The 19,751-nt window shown below is 36.3% G+C and overlaps 1 protein-coding gene across 6 annotated transcripts in view; it reads left to right on the top strand.

Annotated features, from left to right (window-relative positions):
- Nucleotides 1–19,751, top strand: part of ITSN2 (intersectin 2) — a 102,317-nt gene that overhangs the window by 23,968 nt on the left and 58,598 nt on the right. For all 6 annotated transcript variants that reach the window (XM_036335198.1, XM_036335202.1, XM_036335201.1 and 3 more), the window contains 14 exons: nt 2,877–2,969; nt 3,902–3,965; nt 5,009–5,172; nt 6,500–6,706; nt 6,849–6,945; nt 8,257–8,396; nt 9,878–9,941; nt 10,999–11,136; nt 11,579–11,664; nt 12,371–12,633; nt 13,416–13,565; nt 16,029–16,169; nt 17,402–17,489; nt 19,009–19,148. In XM_036335198.1, coding sequence (XP_036191091.1) covers nt 2,877–2,969; nt 3,902–3,965; nt 5,009–5,172; nt 6,500–6,706; nt 6,849–6,945; nt 8,257–8,396; nt 9,878–9,941; nt 10,999–11,136; nt 11,579–11,664; nt 12,371–12,633; nt 13,416–13,565; nt 16,029–16,169; nt 17,402–17,489; nt 19,009–19,148 — 1,835 coding nt within the window. The remainder of the gene's footprint in view (nt 1–2,876; nt 2,970–3,901; nt 3,966–5,008; nt 5,173–6,499; nt 6,707–6,848; nt 6,946–8,256; nt 8,397–9,877; nt 9,942–10,998; nt 11,137–11,578; nt 11,665–12,370; nt 12,634–13,415; nt 13,566–16,028; nt 16,170–17,401; nt 17,490–19,008; nt 19,149–19,751) is intronic.

Genomic DNA, 19,751 nt, shown 5'->3' on the forward strand with positions numbered 1-19,751 from the left:
TTATGCTTCCCTGTGCTGTTCACAAAGAAAGAGGGCAAAGGTGTATTTGGAGTAGTAGAAGTTGAAAGAATGGGTCTTATTTTTTTAGAACAAATGGAGAGCATTGTTAAAAATCATTGTTTGCTTGTTTTCTGTGGTTTGAGAGAACCTCAGAAATGTTCAGATTTAATGAGCCATTTTCTGTTTTAACATCTCTAACGAAAGAATACTTTCCGAGGAGTTGGATCCCGCTTCAGTAACAGCCCTAACTTTCTCAAATATGGTTGTCCTGTTCCTAATTCCTATAGGATATCAAATAACTGTGTTCTACATAACAGCTTTTAAAAATACTTAAAGTGGCTACCATGTCTTTTTTAATTTTTGATTCCTCTTGCCAATATTTTAGTTTTTTAACTGCCTTATAGAAAAACTAGAGGCCAGTGCATGAATTGGTGCACGGATGGGGTCCTGCTGGCCTGCCCCTATTGGGGCAATGGGCCCGGCTGGCCAGAGGAAGGGGCCGTGGGCAGTCCTGCCCCCTGGCCGAACTCCCAGTTGAACTCCCGGTTGAACTCCTGGTCAAGGGGGCAATTTTCATATTAGCCTTTTTTTATACAGGATATTTCTAGACCCTTCATTTTCTTGACCACATTTTTTCCTGTAGCTGCATCATTGTTCCTGTTGTGTTCACTCATAACAACACTAAGTCTTGTTTCAAATTAGTGGTTTAAATTCATATTTTCTTTTTTCCTGGATCCCATTTAAATTATCAAAGAAAACATTTTGTTTTTAATCTGAGGTAGCTTTAGGACATAGGAAAGGCAGTGTATCAGAAACTTTGAAGAGTTTCCAGAAATTATGTAGCCGATTAGATTGGATTCAATACAGGCATAGGTACAATTCCATTAAATAATACAAAGTGTAAAGGCATAGGAGATTTGCATCCAGTAAGTAAATGGGCTAATGTTTTCAGCAAAGCTCTAGAGTAACGGGGGCTGTTCAGAGTAGACCATGGGACTGATGGCAAATCAAAGGATTTCCATACTCCACCAATGGAGTTGGAACATTTTCTACAGAATCCAATCTCAGACTTTAAGGATACAATCAGTGCTCTAAATAAAGTGGAGGAATGTAAAATGTATAAAATGATGTTACAGAAATCAGTTAAGATTCTAGTGAATAACAAACAACAAGTGAAGACTAGCATGTCAGTCTGGAATAACGGGGGGCCGCAGACCCAAGGGGAGTTTATACTTACTCTCAAGCTGTTTCCTGTGGGCATCAACCAAAAAGACTGGGGACGGTGCAAGAGACCAGAATGAACCCCCACCTGATATTGCAGGCAGCTGTAGGGGGACAGGCACAAAATACCATGCAATTTTCTGCATCCTTCTACTCAGCAAAGTCTTCTTTTAAAATTATATTTTATTGATTTTTTTACAGAGAGGGAGAGGGATAGAGAGTTAGAAACGTCGATCAGCTGCCTCCTGCACACCCCCTACTGGGGATGTGCCCGCAACCAAGGTACACCTTGGTGTACACTTTGACCGGAATTGAACCCGGGACCCTTCAGTCTGCAGGCCGACGCTGTATCCACTGAGCCAAACCAGTTAGGGCTCAGCAAAGTGTTAAGCTACTGTGGTCACTGGGGAAGGTGTTAGCGAAGATCCATCCCAAGGGCACAGGCAGAGACCATTGCTGGGGTAAGGGTAGAAGAAAAAGCTCTGTCACTGAGGTGGGGAGGGAACCTTCTTGGGCCTAAGATTCTGTACTGATACCAAGTAGAGTTAACGTTCCTACTGCTGTTGGGGGAGAAGCAGGAAAGCCCTTCCCAAGACCAAGGAGGAGGAGACACGAGGAGTTTGTGTGCCACGGGATGGAGGGGCCGGAACTTAGAAATCCACACCCCTTGGGTCCAGGTACACAGGGCCTGCCTAAGACTGAGTGTGGATCAGGACCAAATGGTAGAGCTGTCTTGGGGGTGGCAGGCTCAGCAGTCAGTTAAACTTAAGGCGCCTCCAGTAGTTGAGGAGAACCACACCAGAGCATTTACCTTTGGGAAGAAGGCTCCAGGGCCAGTCTAGAAGTTAAAGGTTATTAATGCCGCTTCTACCCTCAAACCTCTCTGTGTCGAAGGTGTTTCCTCCTCAGATGCCTGGTTGTTACTCTCTGCCACCACAAAATCTAGGTGTTCCATTTGGCTATAACTTCACTGTGATCCAGAAGAGTTAGGTGAAAGAAGGTCAAGGATATTTTCGTACACCTAAACAGAATTAACTTTGAATCCTCTAAATCCCATTTTAGCTGAGCTGCCTGAAGCTGGAGGATGTACCAGCCAGGCCTTCCTGCAGTTGCTGTTAGAGAGAGGGATGCATCATGTCCAATAATGGTCAGGCTAGAATCCTGAATTTTCACCATAGATCTCTATGTTCCCTTGGGCCAGTCTGTCTATGTTCTTGACTATATCATTTCTGTTGAACAAGCAAGGCTTTTGGGTTCTTCTCACTTCGTTAGTTGTGGAATTCAAGTTGACCCATTCCAAGGATGCTTCACAGTTTAACATGGAAAATATTGGAAGTTGTTTTCTAGAGTAAGAGTTCCTTGAGGAATGGGAACAATATTTTATTCATCTTTTTATTTCCAGTATTTATCTTGTTGCCTGTTTCCGGTGAGTGGTATACAGTAATAGTTCAATAGATGTTAACTGGATGAATGAGTGAAAAGCCTTGGGCCTGTGCTGTATATGTTTGTGATAGAGCTTTACTCTTTGTGTCACTTGGGTATTAAGTACTGTCATTAAATGGGCATTTGTGATTCATATTTACATTTTAGAATTGCATATTTTAAGCATTCTCATATGTACAGTATAATTTCTTTGTCTTCCATTTATGTTTTAGGAGGGCCAAACATGTGGGCTATTACCTCTGAAGAACGGACTAAGCATGACAAGCAGTTTGATAACCTCAAGCCCGCAGGAGGTTACATAACAGGTTTGTGTTTATATTTTATTTGTGACTTATGCTCCTTTTCATGTCATATCTTAGAAATAGTTTTGATTGCTGTTAAGTTTGTATTAAATGGTAAAATTTATACCAAGATGAAATATTGCCATTTGCAACAACATGGGTGGATCTCGAGAGTTTCATGCTACGTGAAACAAGTCAGATAGAAAAGGACAAGAACTATGTGATATCACTTACCAGTACCCGTGAGATATAAAACAAAAGCAACAAACTTTATTACTAATGACACAGCTGTTAGCATGAGCATTAGCATGTTTCTGTCAAACTCCCTTGTACCCTGAGTCACACAGAGACCATGCAGAGATCCCAGACGGATGCTACACATGCAGAGATTGTGTTGTAGGAGAGGAACACTGAGGTGGAGGAACCCACCATGGTTTAGCAAGTGGTAATAAGCTAGTTTATTCTTTGTCCCAGAGGGAAACATTACCTCGTCCTTCAAGATAGCTCACTGTAAACCCAATTCTGAGAAATGACCCAGCTAGAGAGCAGTTAGGATCTCCCATTGTTAGCATACACAGCTGTATATATAGGATTGTGAGAAGATCCACGGAGAGCTATTTAGAACTCTTCTAAGGAATAGTGTTTTAAACTATACATTTTATTAAATAGAAATATATCTAATAAGGCTTCAATTATTGTGAAAAAACTGAGATGAATAATGTAATCTTTTATCACTGATTAATCATATAACTAGTTGTGACTTTTTTTAGAACATCTAAGTCTTATTAAAGTAATATAATAATTTTATATATGTATTTCTGTTTAATTTTTTAGTGATTGGAATTAAAATTATAATAAACCAATAACATTATTGTTGCCCATTATTATTATTCAGAGGCATTGGAATAATTCCGTCCACTAATACGCTGCTTGATTTTTGTTTTTATTGCCTTCAGGTGATCAAGCACGTACATTTTTCTTGCAATCAGGCTTGCCGGCTCCTGTTTTAGCTGAAATATGGTAAAATAATTTTGTTGTAGATGATCTTAAATTTCCATTTGTCTGGTTTTGTTTTGTTTTTAATACAGTTTAACATAAAATTGTTTTTACTTGTAATCTGTTATTAAGTAAGAGTATTTCTTCAGCTTGTGAGAAATACATTTGATTGAGTAAATGATTGAAAATCAATTGGGGTTTTATTCTATAGGACAAATTTCTAATTTCCTTAGAATTTCTAAGTAAAGAAAATGTATACATTTTCATCGAAAAACATTTCTTTATAATTTGACAGAATCTCAAAATTTTCTTTCTGTTATTTTGTAGTTTCATTTATTTCATCATCTACAAACCCAAAGTTATTCCTCTTTTCTTCTGTTCCTACCTTAAAGAAATTATGCTTTATGATACCTATAATAACATTTGTTTTTTAATGTACTTAAAATATCAATTTCTACTCCATTTTTCTCTCCATTTGCAATATTCCCAGCTTGGCCAAGTACCAGGCATATAGCAAGCTTTCAATAAATATTTGAACAAATGAATAAGTTTAGAAGGATTATCCTTTTCTAAAAAAATTCTAACCCAAAGATATGTTTTTATTGATTTTTAGAGAAAAGGAAGGGGGAGAGAGAAAGAGAGAAACATTGATGTGAGAGAGAAACATTGATTGATTGCCTCCTATATGCACAGGGGAATGAACCCACAACCTAGGTTTGTGCCCTGACTGGATATCAAATCCGCAGCTTTTTGGTGTACTGTATGATGCTCCACCCAACTAAGCCACCCAGCTAGGACAGAAGGATTATACTCCTGAATAATTTTTTTCCATTTGCATGATGGAATTAATTTCAAAGGTCTCTAGATTCTATATAGACTAACAGTATTTTATTATATACTATTTCTGGTCAGTATTTCTTAATGTATAGGTTCCCGCTTTTTGAGATACACATGCACATACTTAATTGATGATCGATGTGTGAATGCTACATCATTGTTTTTATTTTATCATCCTCAAAAGTAATGTTAACGCTATGTACAATCTACCCACCTCATTGTCCTTTTAGGGCTTTATCAGACCTGAACAAAGACGGGAAGATGGATCAGCAAGAGTTCTCCATAGCCATGAAACTCATCAAACTAAAGCTACAAGGCCAGCAGTTGCCTGTGGTTCTCCCTCCTATTATGAAACAACCTCCTATGTTCTCCCCATTAATTTCTGCCCGTTTTGGTATGTATTTATTAATTTAATTAGCTGCATTTGATAGTTAAACTCGATTCCAAGGCATAATATTTGGTGATCAAAAAAGGATTTGTTGGTATAAAATGATAATCCCAGACTCCAAGTTAATTTCATGTCTGAGATAAATATTAAATTCGCTGTCATACAGATGATTTGACTTTGGGTGCTGGGCACACAGTGCAATATACAGCTCTTGTAACATAGAAATCCATACCTGAAGCCTATATGATCCTATTAACCAATGTTACCTCAATAAACTTGATTTTTAAAATGATAATAATAAAATAAAATAAAAATTGCTGTCATAGCTAGGGTGTCCATGTATCCCAGTTTTCACAGGACAGTCCTTGTTTATGTCTGTTGTCCTGGCTTCCATCCGATTAGTGTGCCTTTTCATAATTCCAAGTTGGATGATAAATTATACTATCCCCCTCGCTATAGCTGATCCTAAATACTATTCTTAATAAGTTTCCTCTATATTTTGTATGAGTAACAGAAAAAATGTGAACAGTTTTAAACTCACTTGAAATAGTTTAATTTGGGAGGGGCGTAATTTAAAATTATACATACGTAGAAATTTCTTTAATTTAAAGGTTAGCCAGCTAATTTTAGGGCTAAAAGTTGAAGACTGTGCTAATTAGTTTACACATTCATCAAAGATAACCAGTTTTCCATTCATTTTCATTAGCCAATTTGTTATTAATTATATGTGAGAAGCACTCATTGAAATGGAATGTTCAACTAGATAGCTCTGTGTACCTGAAACATGTGCCTCTACGCCAAATGTTAGATCTTAAAATGCTAGCTAGCTTCTTTCACTATTGTAGTGAACTCTAGAGATAAATACCAAAGCATTGTGTGACTATATTTATATAATGTACTTAGTATTCTTCAGTTAGTAAATGAATAAGAGTTGTCACTTTGTTCCTTTGGGTGGGGGCAGTTTGGCTGTGTGTGTGTGTAATTCAGTAGCACTGTATTATCCTCACATTGGATCAGGTGATACAGCCTCTCTTTGCGGATACTAATATTTAATTGGAAAAGGCTGCTTAATTTGGTCATGATACTGGAAGAGAATTTTTAACTCCTTGATAGGCATTTTCTTAGTTCACACAGGTCAGACTATTGATATTAAAAGCAGTAGTTAACCTTCCTCACTGCTGGGGTAAAGCTGCTTTTGTGTATTGTTAAGACTAGTTTGCCCATAGTGTTCCTGTGAATATGGGGTCTGCTCATTGCACTATAAACTTGTTTTCTGGCATGGGTTTTATAACTGATTTACTAGCACTAGAAAATATGTTCTTTTTGCCTTTAGGAATGGGAAGCATGCCCAATCTGTCCATTCCTCAGCCATTGCCTCCAGTCGCTCCTATAGCAACAGCTTTGTCCCCTGCAACTTCAGGGACCACCCTTCCTCCCTTAATGATGCCTGCTCCCTTGGTGCCTTCTGTTAGCACTTCATCCTTACCAAATGGAACTGCCAGTCTCATTCAGCCTTTATCCATTCCTTATTCTTCTGCAAGTAAGTACTTTATGTCTGATAAATCAGTAGTTCATACGAAGAAAGAAACTGTTCATGTTCCAATAGAGGCAAATTTCTTTCATAATTTGTAATATTGTTTAGTGTGAACCTTTTTCATTTTTTTCTTTTCTTTTCTTTTTAGCATTGCCTCATACGTCATCTTATAGTATGATGATGGGAGGATTTGGTGGTGCTAGTATACAGAAAGCCCAGTCTCTGATTGATTTAGGATCTAGTAGGTATGAATACTTAAGCTTCCAACTTTTTATGTTTTAATAAGGAGTATTTAACAAATGACTATTTTTTAAATCTCTGAACTTATCCAGGTTTTACTTTATAATGGCCAAATGTAAACAATTAAGGTAAATTTACTTATTTATAACTCACATAAAATAATTGTTTTTATTTTTAGAATTATAAATGCCTATGGTATTTTACCTTTGAAAAAATGTTCCATGTAAACAAAAAATATTTTGCTATGTTTTTAATCAGTCAAATTTTTTGCCCAGAGCTACATATTTTTCCTTTAAAAAAAAAGTATGCTTTTAAAAAATCTTATAACCATTGTACATTCTTAATTTCTTTCTTGAGCAAATTCTTCTGCTTGAGTATTCTTTAATTTCAGAAAACATTAATGTTCATTCCTCACCCCTTCTATAAATCACAATAATACCCTTTTTTTTTTTTATAAATTAAAAAGTTTTTCAATTACGCAGACATTCAGTATTATATTAGCTTCAGGGGTATAGCATAGTAGCCAGACATTTATACAATTTATGATGTGATCCTCCCCAAAAAAATCCAACACCCCCCTGACACCATGCATAGTTATTACAATATTATTGACTGTATCCCTATGCTGTACTTTACATTCTTGTGACCATTTCCGAACTGCCATTTTTACTTCTTAATCCCTTCACCTTTTTCACCCAGGCCCCCACCTGGCAACCATTGATTTGTTCTCTGTATCTATAAGTTTCTTTCTTTTTTATTTGTTCCTTTATTTTGTTTTTTAAATTCCACATATAAGTGAAACTATATGGTATTTGTCTTTGACTAATACCATCTAGGTCCATCCATGTTGTCACAAATTGTAAGATTTCACTCTTTTTTATGGCCTATAATATTCCATTGTATATATTGACCACATTTTCTTTACCCAGTTGTCTCATAATAATGCTCTTTAAAGCAGTGACCCAGAAGAATCTTTGTATCCTAGCTTACTCACTGAATGAATAACCTTTTTTTTCTTAACATCACTGAACCATATAAAAGCTGGGACAGTAAATACCTTTTAAGTTTGTCAGGAGGATTAGAAGTAATATTTGTAAAGGCCCCAGCATATTATGGGGCCTGGTACATTGTAGGTTCTTGATGTATGGTATTTGCTTTCCCAAGAACAAGGATAATTGTTTGAATTTTTTTCAGTATCAAATACAAAAGCAATTACTGTTGTATTACTGAAGATATTCTTACTGTCTGCCTTGTAAGGTTGAACTAAATATATTTTATTTAGTAACATAAAATTTTTTAAATAAATTTTGTTATAGCTCAACTTCCTCAACTGCTTCACTCTCAGGGAACTCGCCCAAGATTGGGACCACAGAGTGGGCAGTTCCTCAGCCTTCAAGATTAAAATATCGGCAAAAATTTAATAGTCTTGACAAAAGCATGAGTGGATACCTCTCAGGTAAGTGGCATACAATGCTTAAGAATGTGAGTTAAAGTTTTTTTAAATGGACTTCTATTGAAGAACTTTGAATTTGTACTTTATAGCTCATCTAAAATTTTAACATCAAAAAAATTTGGCAGGCATTGGATATATGCAAATAATGTAAGTTGTATAAAATTCAAAAATGGACATAACCCGATGGTTTTCTTCAAAAGTTCTTACAATGAAGTTGAACACACAGATGTACGTGCAAAAGACTTCGCCCTTGAGAAGATCGAACCTCATCCTCCAGAGTAGGGAGTGAATGGAGATGCCCACATGACAAGAGGGAGTGTGTGGGACGTAGCCTCAGTTCCCCGCGAATCCCCGTCCTCATGGGTCTTCCTCTGCTTGCCCTTTCTAAAGGCACATGAGCATTGCTTATCCTTTAATGCTCAAAGGTAGCCATAAAACCTGGCCTTAGACCCCCATAGAATATTGAGTGCATGCTAGAACAAACACCCAAACTTTACTAGTTGAAAATAATGAAGGGGATATAAACAGAGGGTAAGAGGCAAATAGACTTCCCACCTTCTGACTTTCCCCTCTCTTCACTCATCAGTGAAGTACCATGTAGGCCAAGCAAAATAAGTGTTTAAAAGTAATAGAGCTTTAAAGTGCTAGGGAACATAGAATGGGATATATTAATACTGATGTGATCAGATAAAATAGCTATAGGAAGGTTTATGTTGGGAATGTACATTTGGGAATCACTAGCCTCTAGGTGCTATTTACAGTCATAGAAATGGATGTGAATACTCAGAAAAGAATGTCTAGGATAAATCTTTGGGGAGTATCAACATTTACAAGTCATTTAGAAGAGGAAGAGTAGAGACAAAGGAATGATCAGCGGGGAGAGATATGAAAAGGCTAAGGAAGCAGTGCTTCCGGTTGCATTGGTGTGCCAGGAGGCTCCAGACTAGAAGTTGGCCTCTAAATACTTTCTGTACTGGTGGCTCAGTCCTGCATCCCAGTCACTTGTGTATGGTTATCTTCTGAGCATTTGGCTCCATTAATTCTGATTTTAAATTCTTTGGGGACGGGGACTGTGTTGTTTTGATTACTACTGAATGCTCAGTGCCTGGCACATGGTAAAAATTTTTATGTTGCCGAAACCGGTTTGGCTCAGTGGATAGAGCGTCGGCCTGCGGACTGAAAGGTCCCAGGTTCGATTCCGGTCAAGGGCATGTATCTGGGTTGTGGGCACATCCCCAGTAGGGGGTGTGCAGGAGGCGGCTGATCGATGTTTCTCTCTCATCGATGTTTCTAACTCTCTGTCTCTCTCCCTTCCTCTCTGTAAAAAATCAATAAAATATATTAAAAAAAAAATTTTTATATTAAAAGTTCCCAGGATAGCAACAGTGTTATTTTACAGGTACAGCTATTTAGGTTTGTGTGACTTTAAAGAGGCTAAAGAACTTTCTTTTATTTTATTTTTTATGTTTTTCCCACTCAATCAGGTTTTCAAGCTAGAAATGCCCTTCTTCAGTCAAATCTTTCTCAAACTCAGCTAGCTACTATTTGGTAAGTTTGCCCATTAATTGTGATTTTTAACTATACATCCTCTATTATAAGATAATGTTTCTATAAAAGTTTGTGACTCCAAGATGTTCTATAAAAGTAGCTGCTTTAAAGTTAACACAACCTTGAAAGCAAATAAAATTGAGCAAAATGTTATTCATGAGAACTTTGCAATTAATTATTTTATAAGTAAAACTAGTTTGCTTTATATAATGCCTTTTATGGAGAATTAGAAAATATCTCATTTTTAATGTAGAATTAAATGTGATTTGAGTCCTGGCCAGTGTTGCTCAGTGGTTAGAGGGTCAGCCTGCACACCATAGGGTCACAGTTCATTTTCTGGTCAAGGGCACAAATCTGGGTTGCAGGTTCATTCCCCACCCCCAGTGGGGGCACATGCAGGAGGCAGCTAATCAATGTGTCTCTCATATCGATCTCTCTCTCTCTCTCTCTCTCTCTCTCTCTCTCTCTCTCTCTCTTTCACTCTCTCTGAAGAGCAATGGGAAAAAAATTTCCTCAGGTGTGGATTAACAACAACAAAAAAGTGATTTGCTAGGTGAATTAACCATGAAAAAAGGCAGTCCACGTTTTCAGAAGGAATAGTTTTCTTTCTATTTAAAAGTTGTTGTTTTTTCTCTCTTTAGTGTTTTGAAATTAAGGGTAAAAATTAACTCACTTTTCTGTATCTCTACATTTTACTAAAATGTGTTATGATAACTATTTTACTATAATTCTTTTTTTAAAAGATTTTAAAATTGATTTTTAGAGCGAGAGGAAGAGAGAGGGAGAGAGAGAAATATTGATGTGAGAACATCAATCAGCCACCTCCTGCTGCATGTCCCCTATAGGGGATCAAGCCCGCAACCCAGGCATGTGCTCTGACTGGGAATCAAACTGCCAACCTTTCCATGCATGGAACAACGCCCAACCAATTGAACCACTCTGACCAGCACTATCATTATTAATTGTTTTAAAAATAAAAAAATTGAATTATTTTGAAAATATTTGATTTCAAACTGAGACTTTATTTCTCACTTGTGAGTTTTCACATTTTCTTTAGGAGTCTGGCTGACATTGATGGGGATGGACAACTAAAAGCTGAAGAGTTTATCCTTGCGATGCACCTCACTGACATGGCCAAAGCTGGACAGCCTTTGCCTCTGACTTTACCTCCTGAGCTGGTCCCTCCGTCTTTTAGGTGAGTGCCCTTCACCCCTCAGGTGAAGAGGGGTGGTTTTGATCACTTGGCAGACATGAGTACTACTTTGGGATTTCCACTAGTTTAGTGGAGAGTTAAACATTTACACTGACATTTGATTTTGGAATTTAATGAATTACTGAGAAGGAATAGATATTAGAAGTAGTTGTGTTTTCATTGTTATCGATAAGAAAACTGATGACTAAAGAGAATAAATTTACCCAAAAAAACAATTGGCTGAGCCATGATTTGATCAGATCTCTCTGGCTTGACAATCCATATACTGCTGTTCATTATAACTACGGACCATACTGTGTTTTAAATATCTTTAATATAATGTTCTAAATATTAATTTGCTCTGGTCATAGGTAATCTATATAATCTAGTCTAAAAATTCTCCGACTGCATGATGCTAAATTTATTTGTTGTTTGCTTTTCTTAGAGGAGGAAAGCAAATTGATTCCATTAATGGAACTCTGCCTTCATATCAGAAAATACAAGAAGAGGAACCTCAGAAAAAATTACCAGGTAACATTGAGTGTCTAAGTTGTATATTTATCGTGAGTTCTCTTAAATTTTACCATGAAATGCAAATGAATATTCAGAATTTTTATATTTTAAATATTTTATATGCTATACAAGAAACTATTTGATAAATGGGGTGGATTTTGACATCAATGAAATTAAGATTGTCAAAATTAAGAGAGTATGTATGTAGGAGGAAGAGACAATGTGTGTATTTGGCAAGAATGTGTGTATTAGCATCCTACTTAAAGTGTTTCTCCCACTTCAGGAGAAATCATTAGAGCAAATTTTGCAATGAAATCTTGAATTTTTAAAAATAGTTTAAATATTAGTTGAAAAAGTACATATGTAGATATTGAAAAATATTAATAAGTTAATGGCACATGTCAAATAAAATAAATATATAGCCATCCAACTTTGGTTGTCCTTAAAGAAATGTTGAGAAAAAAGTTGAAAAGCATTTTTATTGGCAGAAATAGTTAAAATTATTTCTCTCTTGGGTGGGTTCAAACTTAGAAATCTTTTTTCTAAAAATGAATATTCTTAGAGCAGAAATAGTTTACTATTTACATTTGGGTTAAAATTATCCTTAGGAGAAGTATCCAAAGAGTAATAGCCAAATGGTTACAAGGCGTGTGTATATTGAAACTGAATTGCGGGTTCAGCAGGCTCTTCACTTGTGAGGATGCTTATAATGTACCTTATTTAGTTACTTTTGAGGACAAGCGGAAAGCCAACTATGAGCGAGGGAACATGGAACTGGAGAAGCGACGCCAAGCCCTGATGGAGCAGCAACAGAGGGAGGCAGAGCGTAAAGCCCAGAAAGAAAAGGAAGAGTGGGAACGAAAGCAGAGAGAATTGCAAGAACAAGAATGGAAGAAGCAACTTGAATTAGAAAAACGGTTGGAGAAGCAGAGGGAATTGGAGAGACAACGGGAGGAAGAAAGGAGAAAAGAGATAGAAAGACGAGAGGTTATTTTTAGGTTATTTTATTTCCTAAGAAAACAATTTCATTTAATAAGTGACTATATTTTCTTCAATTAAAAAAATGGTTGGTTTTATTGTGGCTTATCCTCGTTCATACTTACTTTATACAAATCTGAATCTTGCCTGTGAGGGGTGTTCAGGGCCAATAAATGGTAAGAGAAAGCATGTCTTCAGATGACATCCCAAAGGAGAACCGATTGCAGAGAAGAGTGAGGAGCTAAGGTTAGTGAGCCAGGGGAAGAAGTCAGTTTGATCAGGTCATCAAATGAACACAAGCTTAGGATCCAGAGTGAAGAGGCCAAGGAATTGGAGAGGCAGAAAGATGAGAGTGGGGTGACAGAGGTCTAGTGAGGAATCAAGAGGCTGGGCTTGTACAAGTCCTTGGGATAAACAGTGTTGTGTGGGGTTCCTAGGACAGGCTGTGTTTTAAAGGGCTGGGGATGGAGCACCGTAAATTATAAATAATATGAATAGAAGTTGTTTTCTTCCCTGGTACCAGAAAAAGGTGCAGTTATTCCTAGTAACATATTTTTTACGAAATCATCCTTTTGTTTATTAAAAGAAAAGTAACTTCCCTGTGAGTCAATCCATAAATCTGATGAATGAAGTCATTTTTGTGGAAGTTCTTTAATTAAGCCCATTGATAAAATTAGGTCTGCCCAGTCACCCACAGGAACTCAGTTCCTGCCTCACTTTTGTCATCTCATCGGTGTTTGAATGATGCAAAATTGTTTATGGAGAAATTAACTTTAATTCATTATTCTCAGGCAGCAAAACAGGAACTTGAAAGACAACGTCGTTTAGAGTGGGAGAGAATTCGCAGACAGGAGCTCCTCAATCAAAGGAACAGAGAGCAGGAAGAAATTGTGAGGTTAAACTCTAAAAAGAAGAGTCTTCATCTCGAGTTGGAAGCACTGGTATGGATAAAGTTTAAATGAAATTTATCTGAATGATGCTCGAGTTACCTGTTGAGTAATGTCATTGTTTTAAAAATCCATCTCATGACTACATCATGTTTTAATGCAATTAAACAGTTATATTTCCCTATGTGCTTTTTAACTGGACAGTATATTTTCCTAAAAAGGGGTAACTGGCTCAAAGTGCTGAGAATTATGCGTGGTCTCAGTTTAAATGCTGGCAAACTGTGTACTCTTGGGTAAGACATTTCCCTTCTCTGTGCCTCACTTTGCCCTTCTATAAAATAAAGTGGTGCTGGCTTAGTAATGGTCTGTGGAAGGTGGCCTACAAAGGGATAGCCAGGCGGTGGGAGTGGGGAGCCATGGAGCCAGGGCAGTGCTCACCCTTCCCAATTCTTCCCACCTTCACAGTAGGGAAGCTCCACATTTGTCTGTCTTACTTTTAGTGGCATTTTATCTAAGATTTGCTTGGAAAAATGATTCTACTCCTAAAAATAAAAAATGATTAGAAACTGCAGACATAAGTGATCTATTACAATTCCTTTTAGTTCTATAAGACTATAGTTATTAGCTAATATTAGCCATTATACTTACTATATTTTACACATCAGATGTCAGAGAGTCAGGTTATTAAAAGATTTTGAAATGCAGAGTGAAAAACTATAAAGGATCTGGGTAAGGCATACTATTCTACTAGATCCTAGAATCACAGAAGTCTGATCTAATGGTGTAGTAAGGTATTGCAAAAATGCATTGTAGCCATGTGGTAGAGCCAAATTTAGATCTTAATTTATTTATTTGGTGGGTGACTTGAAGTAGATTTTTTAAATTATCACAATGTTTTTAGTTATAAAGGTACTATATTAAGCCTTCAAATGTGTAGGAAAGCATACCACAATAACTTTTTTTTTATTTTTTTCTTTATTGATTAAGGTATTACATATGTGTCCTTATCCCCCCCTATTGAATACCACAATTATTAATCATGCCATAGTACTACAAAACAGGCCTAAAAAACTTCAATTTCTCTATGTAGCTAATTTGATATCTATCTAAACCAGCCGTGGGCAAACTACGGCCCGCGGGCCGGATTCGGCCCGTTTGAAATGAATAAAACTAAAAAAAAAAAAAGACTGTACCCTTTTATGTAATGATGTTTACTTTGAATTTATATTCGTTCACACAAACACTCCATCCATGCTTTTGTTCCGGCCCTCCGGTCCAGTTTAAGAACCCATTGTGGCCCTCGAGTCAAAAAGTTTGCCCACCCCTGGTCTAAACCATCATCTTGACTATATATTTTTCCTTTAAAATATAATGGGAGACTACCCTAAGATTGATGATTTTTTCCTCAAGAACTGGGTAACACACCAAGCAGTAGTATAGATTATTGTGTAGAGTCTGAAAAGATCCAGAACCTATGCTTACACGTGCTGAAGATAACATAAGCTCTAGGATGAACACAGCATGTATATCTTTCGTGTATACTTCTCAAATAGGAAATTTTGATTATTCATGATCTTTTTCCACATCCTACTGTATTAGTTTGCTAAGGCTGCCATAACAAAATACCACAAACCAGTGGCTTAAACAACAAATTTATTTTCTCACCATTCTGGAGGCTATAGGTCTAAAATGAAGGTATTAGCAGGTTTGGTTTCCTTTGAGGCCTCCCTACTTGCAGATAACCGCCTTCTTACTGAGTCCGCAGATGGTCTTTCCTCTTCTTCTGCATTTCTGGTATCTCTTTTGTGTCCAAATTTTCTCTTCTTATAAGGACACCAATCAGATGGTCTTAGCCCACTCATATGACCTCACTTAACCCTTAATTTCCTCTTTGAAGTCCCTTTCTCCAAATACAGTTACATTCTGAGGTACTGGGGGTTAGGCTATAACATGAATTGGGGTGGACACAGTTCAGCCCATAACACCTCAACCCTCTTCTTAGCTTCCATTGGAAATCTCTGCTCTCTATTTCTTTTCTGCTTCTCAGAAAGAAGGGAGAGAGAAATATTGTTATAGGAAGAGAATTGTAGCCAGAAAGGCCCTCCTGGACATTGTCTGATTAGAGGACATTAGATGGCAGCAATGAGGTTAGAAATAAGCTCAAAGAAGGTAATGCTAATGCTGCATGCAAAATTTATTCCTTGTTATTCTTTAAGCTTGTCTCTATTTTAATATTATAAATTAGTGCCTCAATGCTGAACTCAGAAGAAACTTAGTGTGTTATATTTGTACTTTCTCATCCTAATATATGGGCTCTTGCACTCTGAAAATGGTGCATTTCCTGCTAACAGTTCTCTTGAGTCAAAAGATAGAACTCAAATACATACTCCACTTGGTTTTAAACATTTATCTTAGACTGAGTATAAATGACATTTAAAAATTTAAGTAGAATATTTTCCTGATAACATTTTCTATTAGCATTTTATGTTATCTTATATTTGTATGCTCTTCCTGTAGAATGGCAAACATCAGCAGATCTCAGGCAGACTTCAAGATGTCCGACTCAGAAAACAAACTCAGAAGACTGAGCTGGAAGTTCTGGACAAGCAATGTGACCTGGAAATTATGGAAATCAAGCAGCTCCAGCAAGAACTTCAGGTAAGTCCTTTGCTGCTCAATTGTCCTTCAGCATGAACCGTAATTAATAATTCTTCCTAGTAGAGTGGTTTTGATTTTTGGTATCAAGAACCCCTTCAAGTCTCTGATAGACCACCTTCCCAGAAGGAAGTGAATATACACAATCTTTTGTATAATATCAGGAAGTTCAGTGACCACCTAAAACTCTGGTAGACATCTGGTTAAGGTCTGCTTAATATCTATACATAAATGGACATTTATCATTTTGTGTTTTAAGTTTATATATCTTAAACTAAGATTATTGCTACTACTTTAGGAAGTTTTGACTTAACATTATTCTTTTCAGAATTGTGGAAGAATGTTGACTATGTCCCCCAGGATCTTGGTAATTCTATCCTGTACTTGTGCATTAGGATCTAGTTCAGTTGCCATAGTTTGCAGAATAGGGACTCTGAAAGCATTCTGTATCTCTAGAGTGCTCTTAGCAAATTTCCCTTTCTATATGGACTAGCAGTTAATCAGCTGTTTTTTCACTTTGTCACCGTGGATATAGGCAAAGATTCAATAACATTTCCCATCTGATTTAAACCTGCTTCCTTAGTTATCCCAGAGTTATTAGTCCCTCTTTGATATACACTTATTTATTCTGGAGTGTCATGGCCTGCTTACACATACCACGTAGCAGATACCAAAGGCACCTCTTCGCCTGGGCCCACTGCCGTCCATCATTGTGCTGAAAAGTTTAAGGCTCCAGTTGTACCCCATTAACAATGGCTTTCTTCACACCTTTTAATTTCAGCCAGCCATTCATGAATGGATTTATGTTTAAACATTTGTATTTTTTGTTTGTTTATTTGTTAATCCTCACCTGAGGATATTTTCTCCAATGATTTTCAGAGAAAGTGGAAGGGAGGGGGAGAGACAGAGAGAAGGAAACACATCGATTGTTTGCCCGATTGATTGTCTCTCACACGCGAGCCTGCAACCAAAGTACGTTGACTGGAATCGAACCCACAACCCTTCAATCTGAGGGCTGATGTTCTATCTGCTGAACAAAACTTACGGGGGCTAAATAATTGTATTTTCAGTCATGTTGTACTCCATTCTAGTTTATTCATAAGTTGTGAGCAGTTTACAGCTACATATTATTCCTATTCTAAGTTTTAAGAGTGATTAAATCATGTTTTGAAGTTTGCAAAAAAAAGTATAGGCATTACAGTTTTAATCAAGCACTACTTTTTTTTTTTTATAAGGAATATCAGAATAAGCTTATCTATTTGGTACCTGAGAAGCAATTATTAAATGAAAGAATTAAAAACATACAGCTTGGTAACACACCTGGTAAGTCTCTAAGGTTTGCTTTGCCTTTTATTCTTTTCTGAATGACTGACTGTATCAGTATATTCTGTTACTTTTTAAGATAGCATTATTCTGTTATAAATAACATTTTTTGTCTGCAGTTAAAAATTTCAGATTAATGTGAAAAATATCACAGATGTTAGAACATTATATTAATAAAAATAAGTAATAATTGTGGTATATCTTCCTATCTTGATAAGATTTTTATTTACATATTTCAAATATTAATCAAATAAAATGCCAGAGTACAATTAAACAAGATCTAGGTTTGACTCTAACACAAGACTGTACATTTTGGCCATATTCCTGCATGAATTGTAAAGAACTGTTTTGTAGGAGATGTTTACTAAATTTAAAGCAAATTGTTGAGCAATGTAGACAATATGAGCCCATTAAAATCCTTTGGAAATAAATATTGATTATGCACATATCTAAATGTAAATGCCTAAGAGGGGAATAAGCTGGGAGTTGAGATAAAGGGGAGTTTTTTTACTCTTTAATGTAAAAGAGTAAAGTGCCTTTCTGAAAGTGTTTTATTTTACCCTAGCTTTTAAAAATATTTTATAGTTTTATACTAGATGTTTATACTTTAAAAATATAATAAAGTGTAAATATGTATGTAGATAGTAAGATTGCTATTTTAATTTATTGTAATGTAATCTGCATTATATATTTCTTTTTAAAAAAAAAATACATTTTTATTGATTTCAGAGAGGAAGGAAGAGGGAGAGAGAGATAGAAACATCCATGATGAGAGAGAATCATGGATCGGCTGCCTCCTGCAAGTCCCCCACTGGGGATCGAGCCCACAACCCGGGCAGGTACCCTTGACTGGAATCAAACCTGGGACCTTTCAGTTCCCAGGCTGACGCTCTATCCACTGAGCCAAACCGGCTAGGGTTGCATTATATATTTCTATCTAATTTCTCCATCCCTGCCTGACTCTGTAAGAAAGGTTATCTAAAAGGAAGCCCTCTGTTCTTACTTCCTTGGGAACATTACTAAATAATCCAGTTTGTAATATTAATTGAGTCCTTGCTATGAATATTCCCCTGTTCTTGGAAGCACGAAGAATATATCGAAAGCTACTTTGACAGTAGCTGCTGTTAATTGAGTATTTACTGTGGGCCAGACTCTATACTAATGGCTTTATGTCCATCACCTCATAAATGAGATCAGAGAGATGATGCTCATTGTATAGAAAGAGAGCCTGAGGATCAGGCTAGTGAAGAGCCTTACCCCAATGGAGCACCACTTCACGTCCTGTACTGTTTGAGTACAGAGCCACTCCTTACACATTGCTATATGAAGAGCTTCCCAGGATCTGATTTGAAAGGGGGTAATGACCACTGAGTTTTTATCTCTTCAGCTGATCCACATTATACATGTCCATTCTTTGTCTTTCTCTACTTAGACCAATTTGACCAGACAGCAAATGCCAATTACTTGTAAAGAAATAGGAATTTCTACCAAATGTAAACTGTCTGATTCTGTATTTCAGATTTAGGAATGAGTCTACTTCATAAAAAATCATTAGAAAAGGAAGAATTATGCCAAAGACTTAAAGAACAGTTAGATGCACTGGAAAAAGAAACTGCATCTAAGCTATCAGAAATGGATTCATTTAATAGTCAACTAAAGGTATTTATTATATTCTATTACATTCATTTTTAGTTAGCTGCCTTCTTACCTTCCTTATTTTGATCTAATAGAATGAATATGTGAAATTATTTTTATAGATAGTACATTTTTATAATTTATTTTATAATTTGAGCTGTACTAGAATTGCAAGATTGTTTTACATGTTCTTTGTAGTTGTAAACATTGTGTCATGTAACTAACCATCATTTACTATAGTTTTCAGTTTTTGATGACTGTTTTTATTGGGCATTTACACATTTTAAGAATAATTGCCTTTGTCAGTATCAAAGAATGGATCTTAGCCAGCATGATCTTGGGCAAAATTCTAAAATCGGGAATATGGAAAATTTATAATAGTCCTGGTAGAAGCTCTTCTAACACACTAAATTCTTTTCTTGTTTCTTTGTTACAATTTAATTTACTTAACCTTTGTGAAATAATATAATAATCAGTGAAATCTAAAGCATACTCTGGCACTATAAACTTTGCATGAAAATAAGTTCATGATTAATTATTTGCTGCAGTGCAGAGCAGAAGTCCAAATTATATATTATATGCCTATCATTCTGTGAAGAATTAGTTGTATACTAAAACTATTCCTAT

Source organism: Myotis myotis, unplaced genomic scaffold (genome assembly GCF_014108235.1).
Source record: "Myotis myotis isolate mMyoMyo1 unplaced genomic scaffold, mMyoMyo1.p scaffold_m19_p_14, whole genome shotgun sequence".
NCBI classification, from domain to species: Eukaryota; Metazoa; Chordata; class Mammalia; order Chiroptera; family Vespertilionidae; genus Myotis; species Myotis myotis.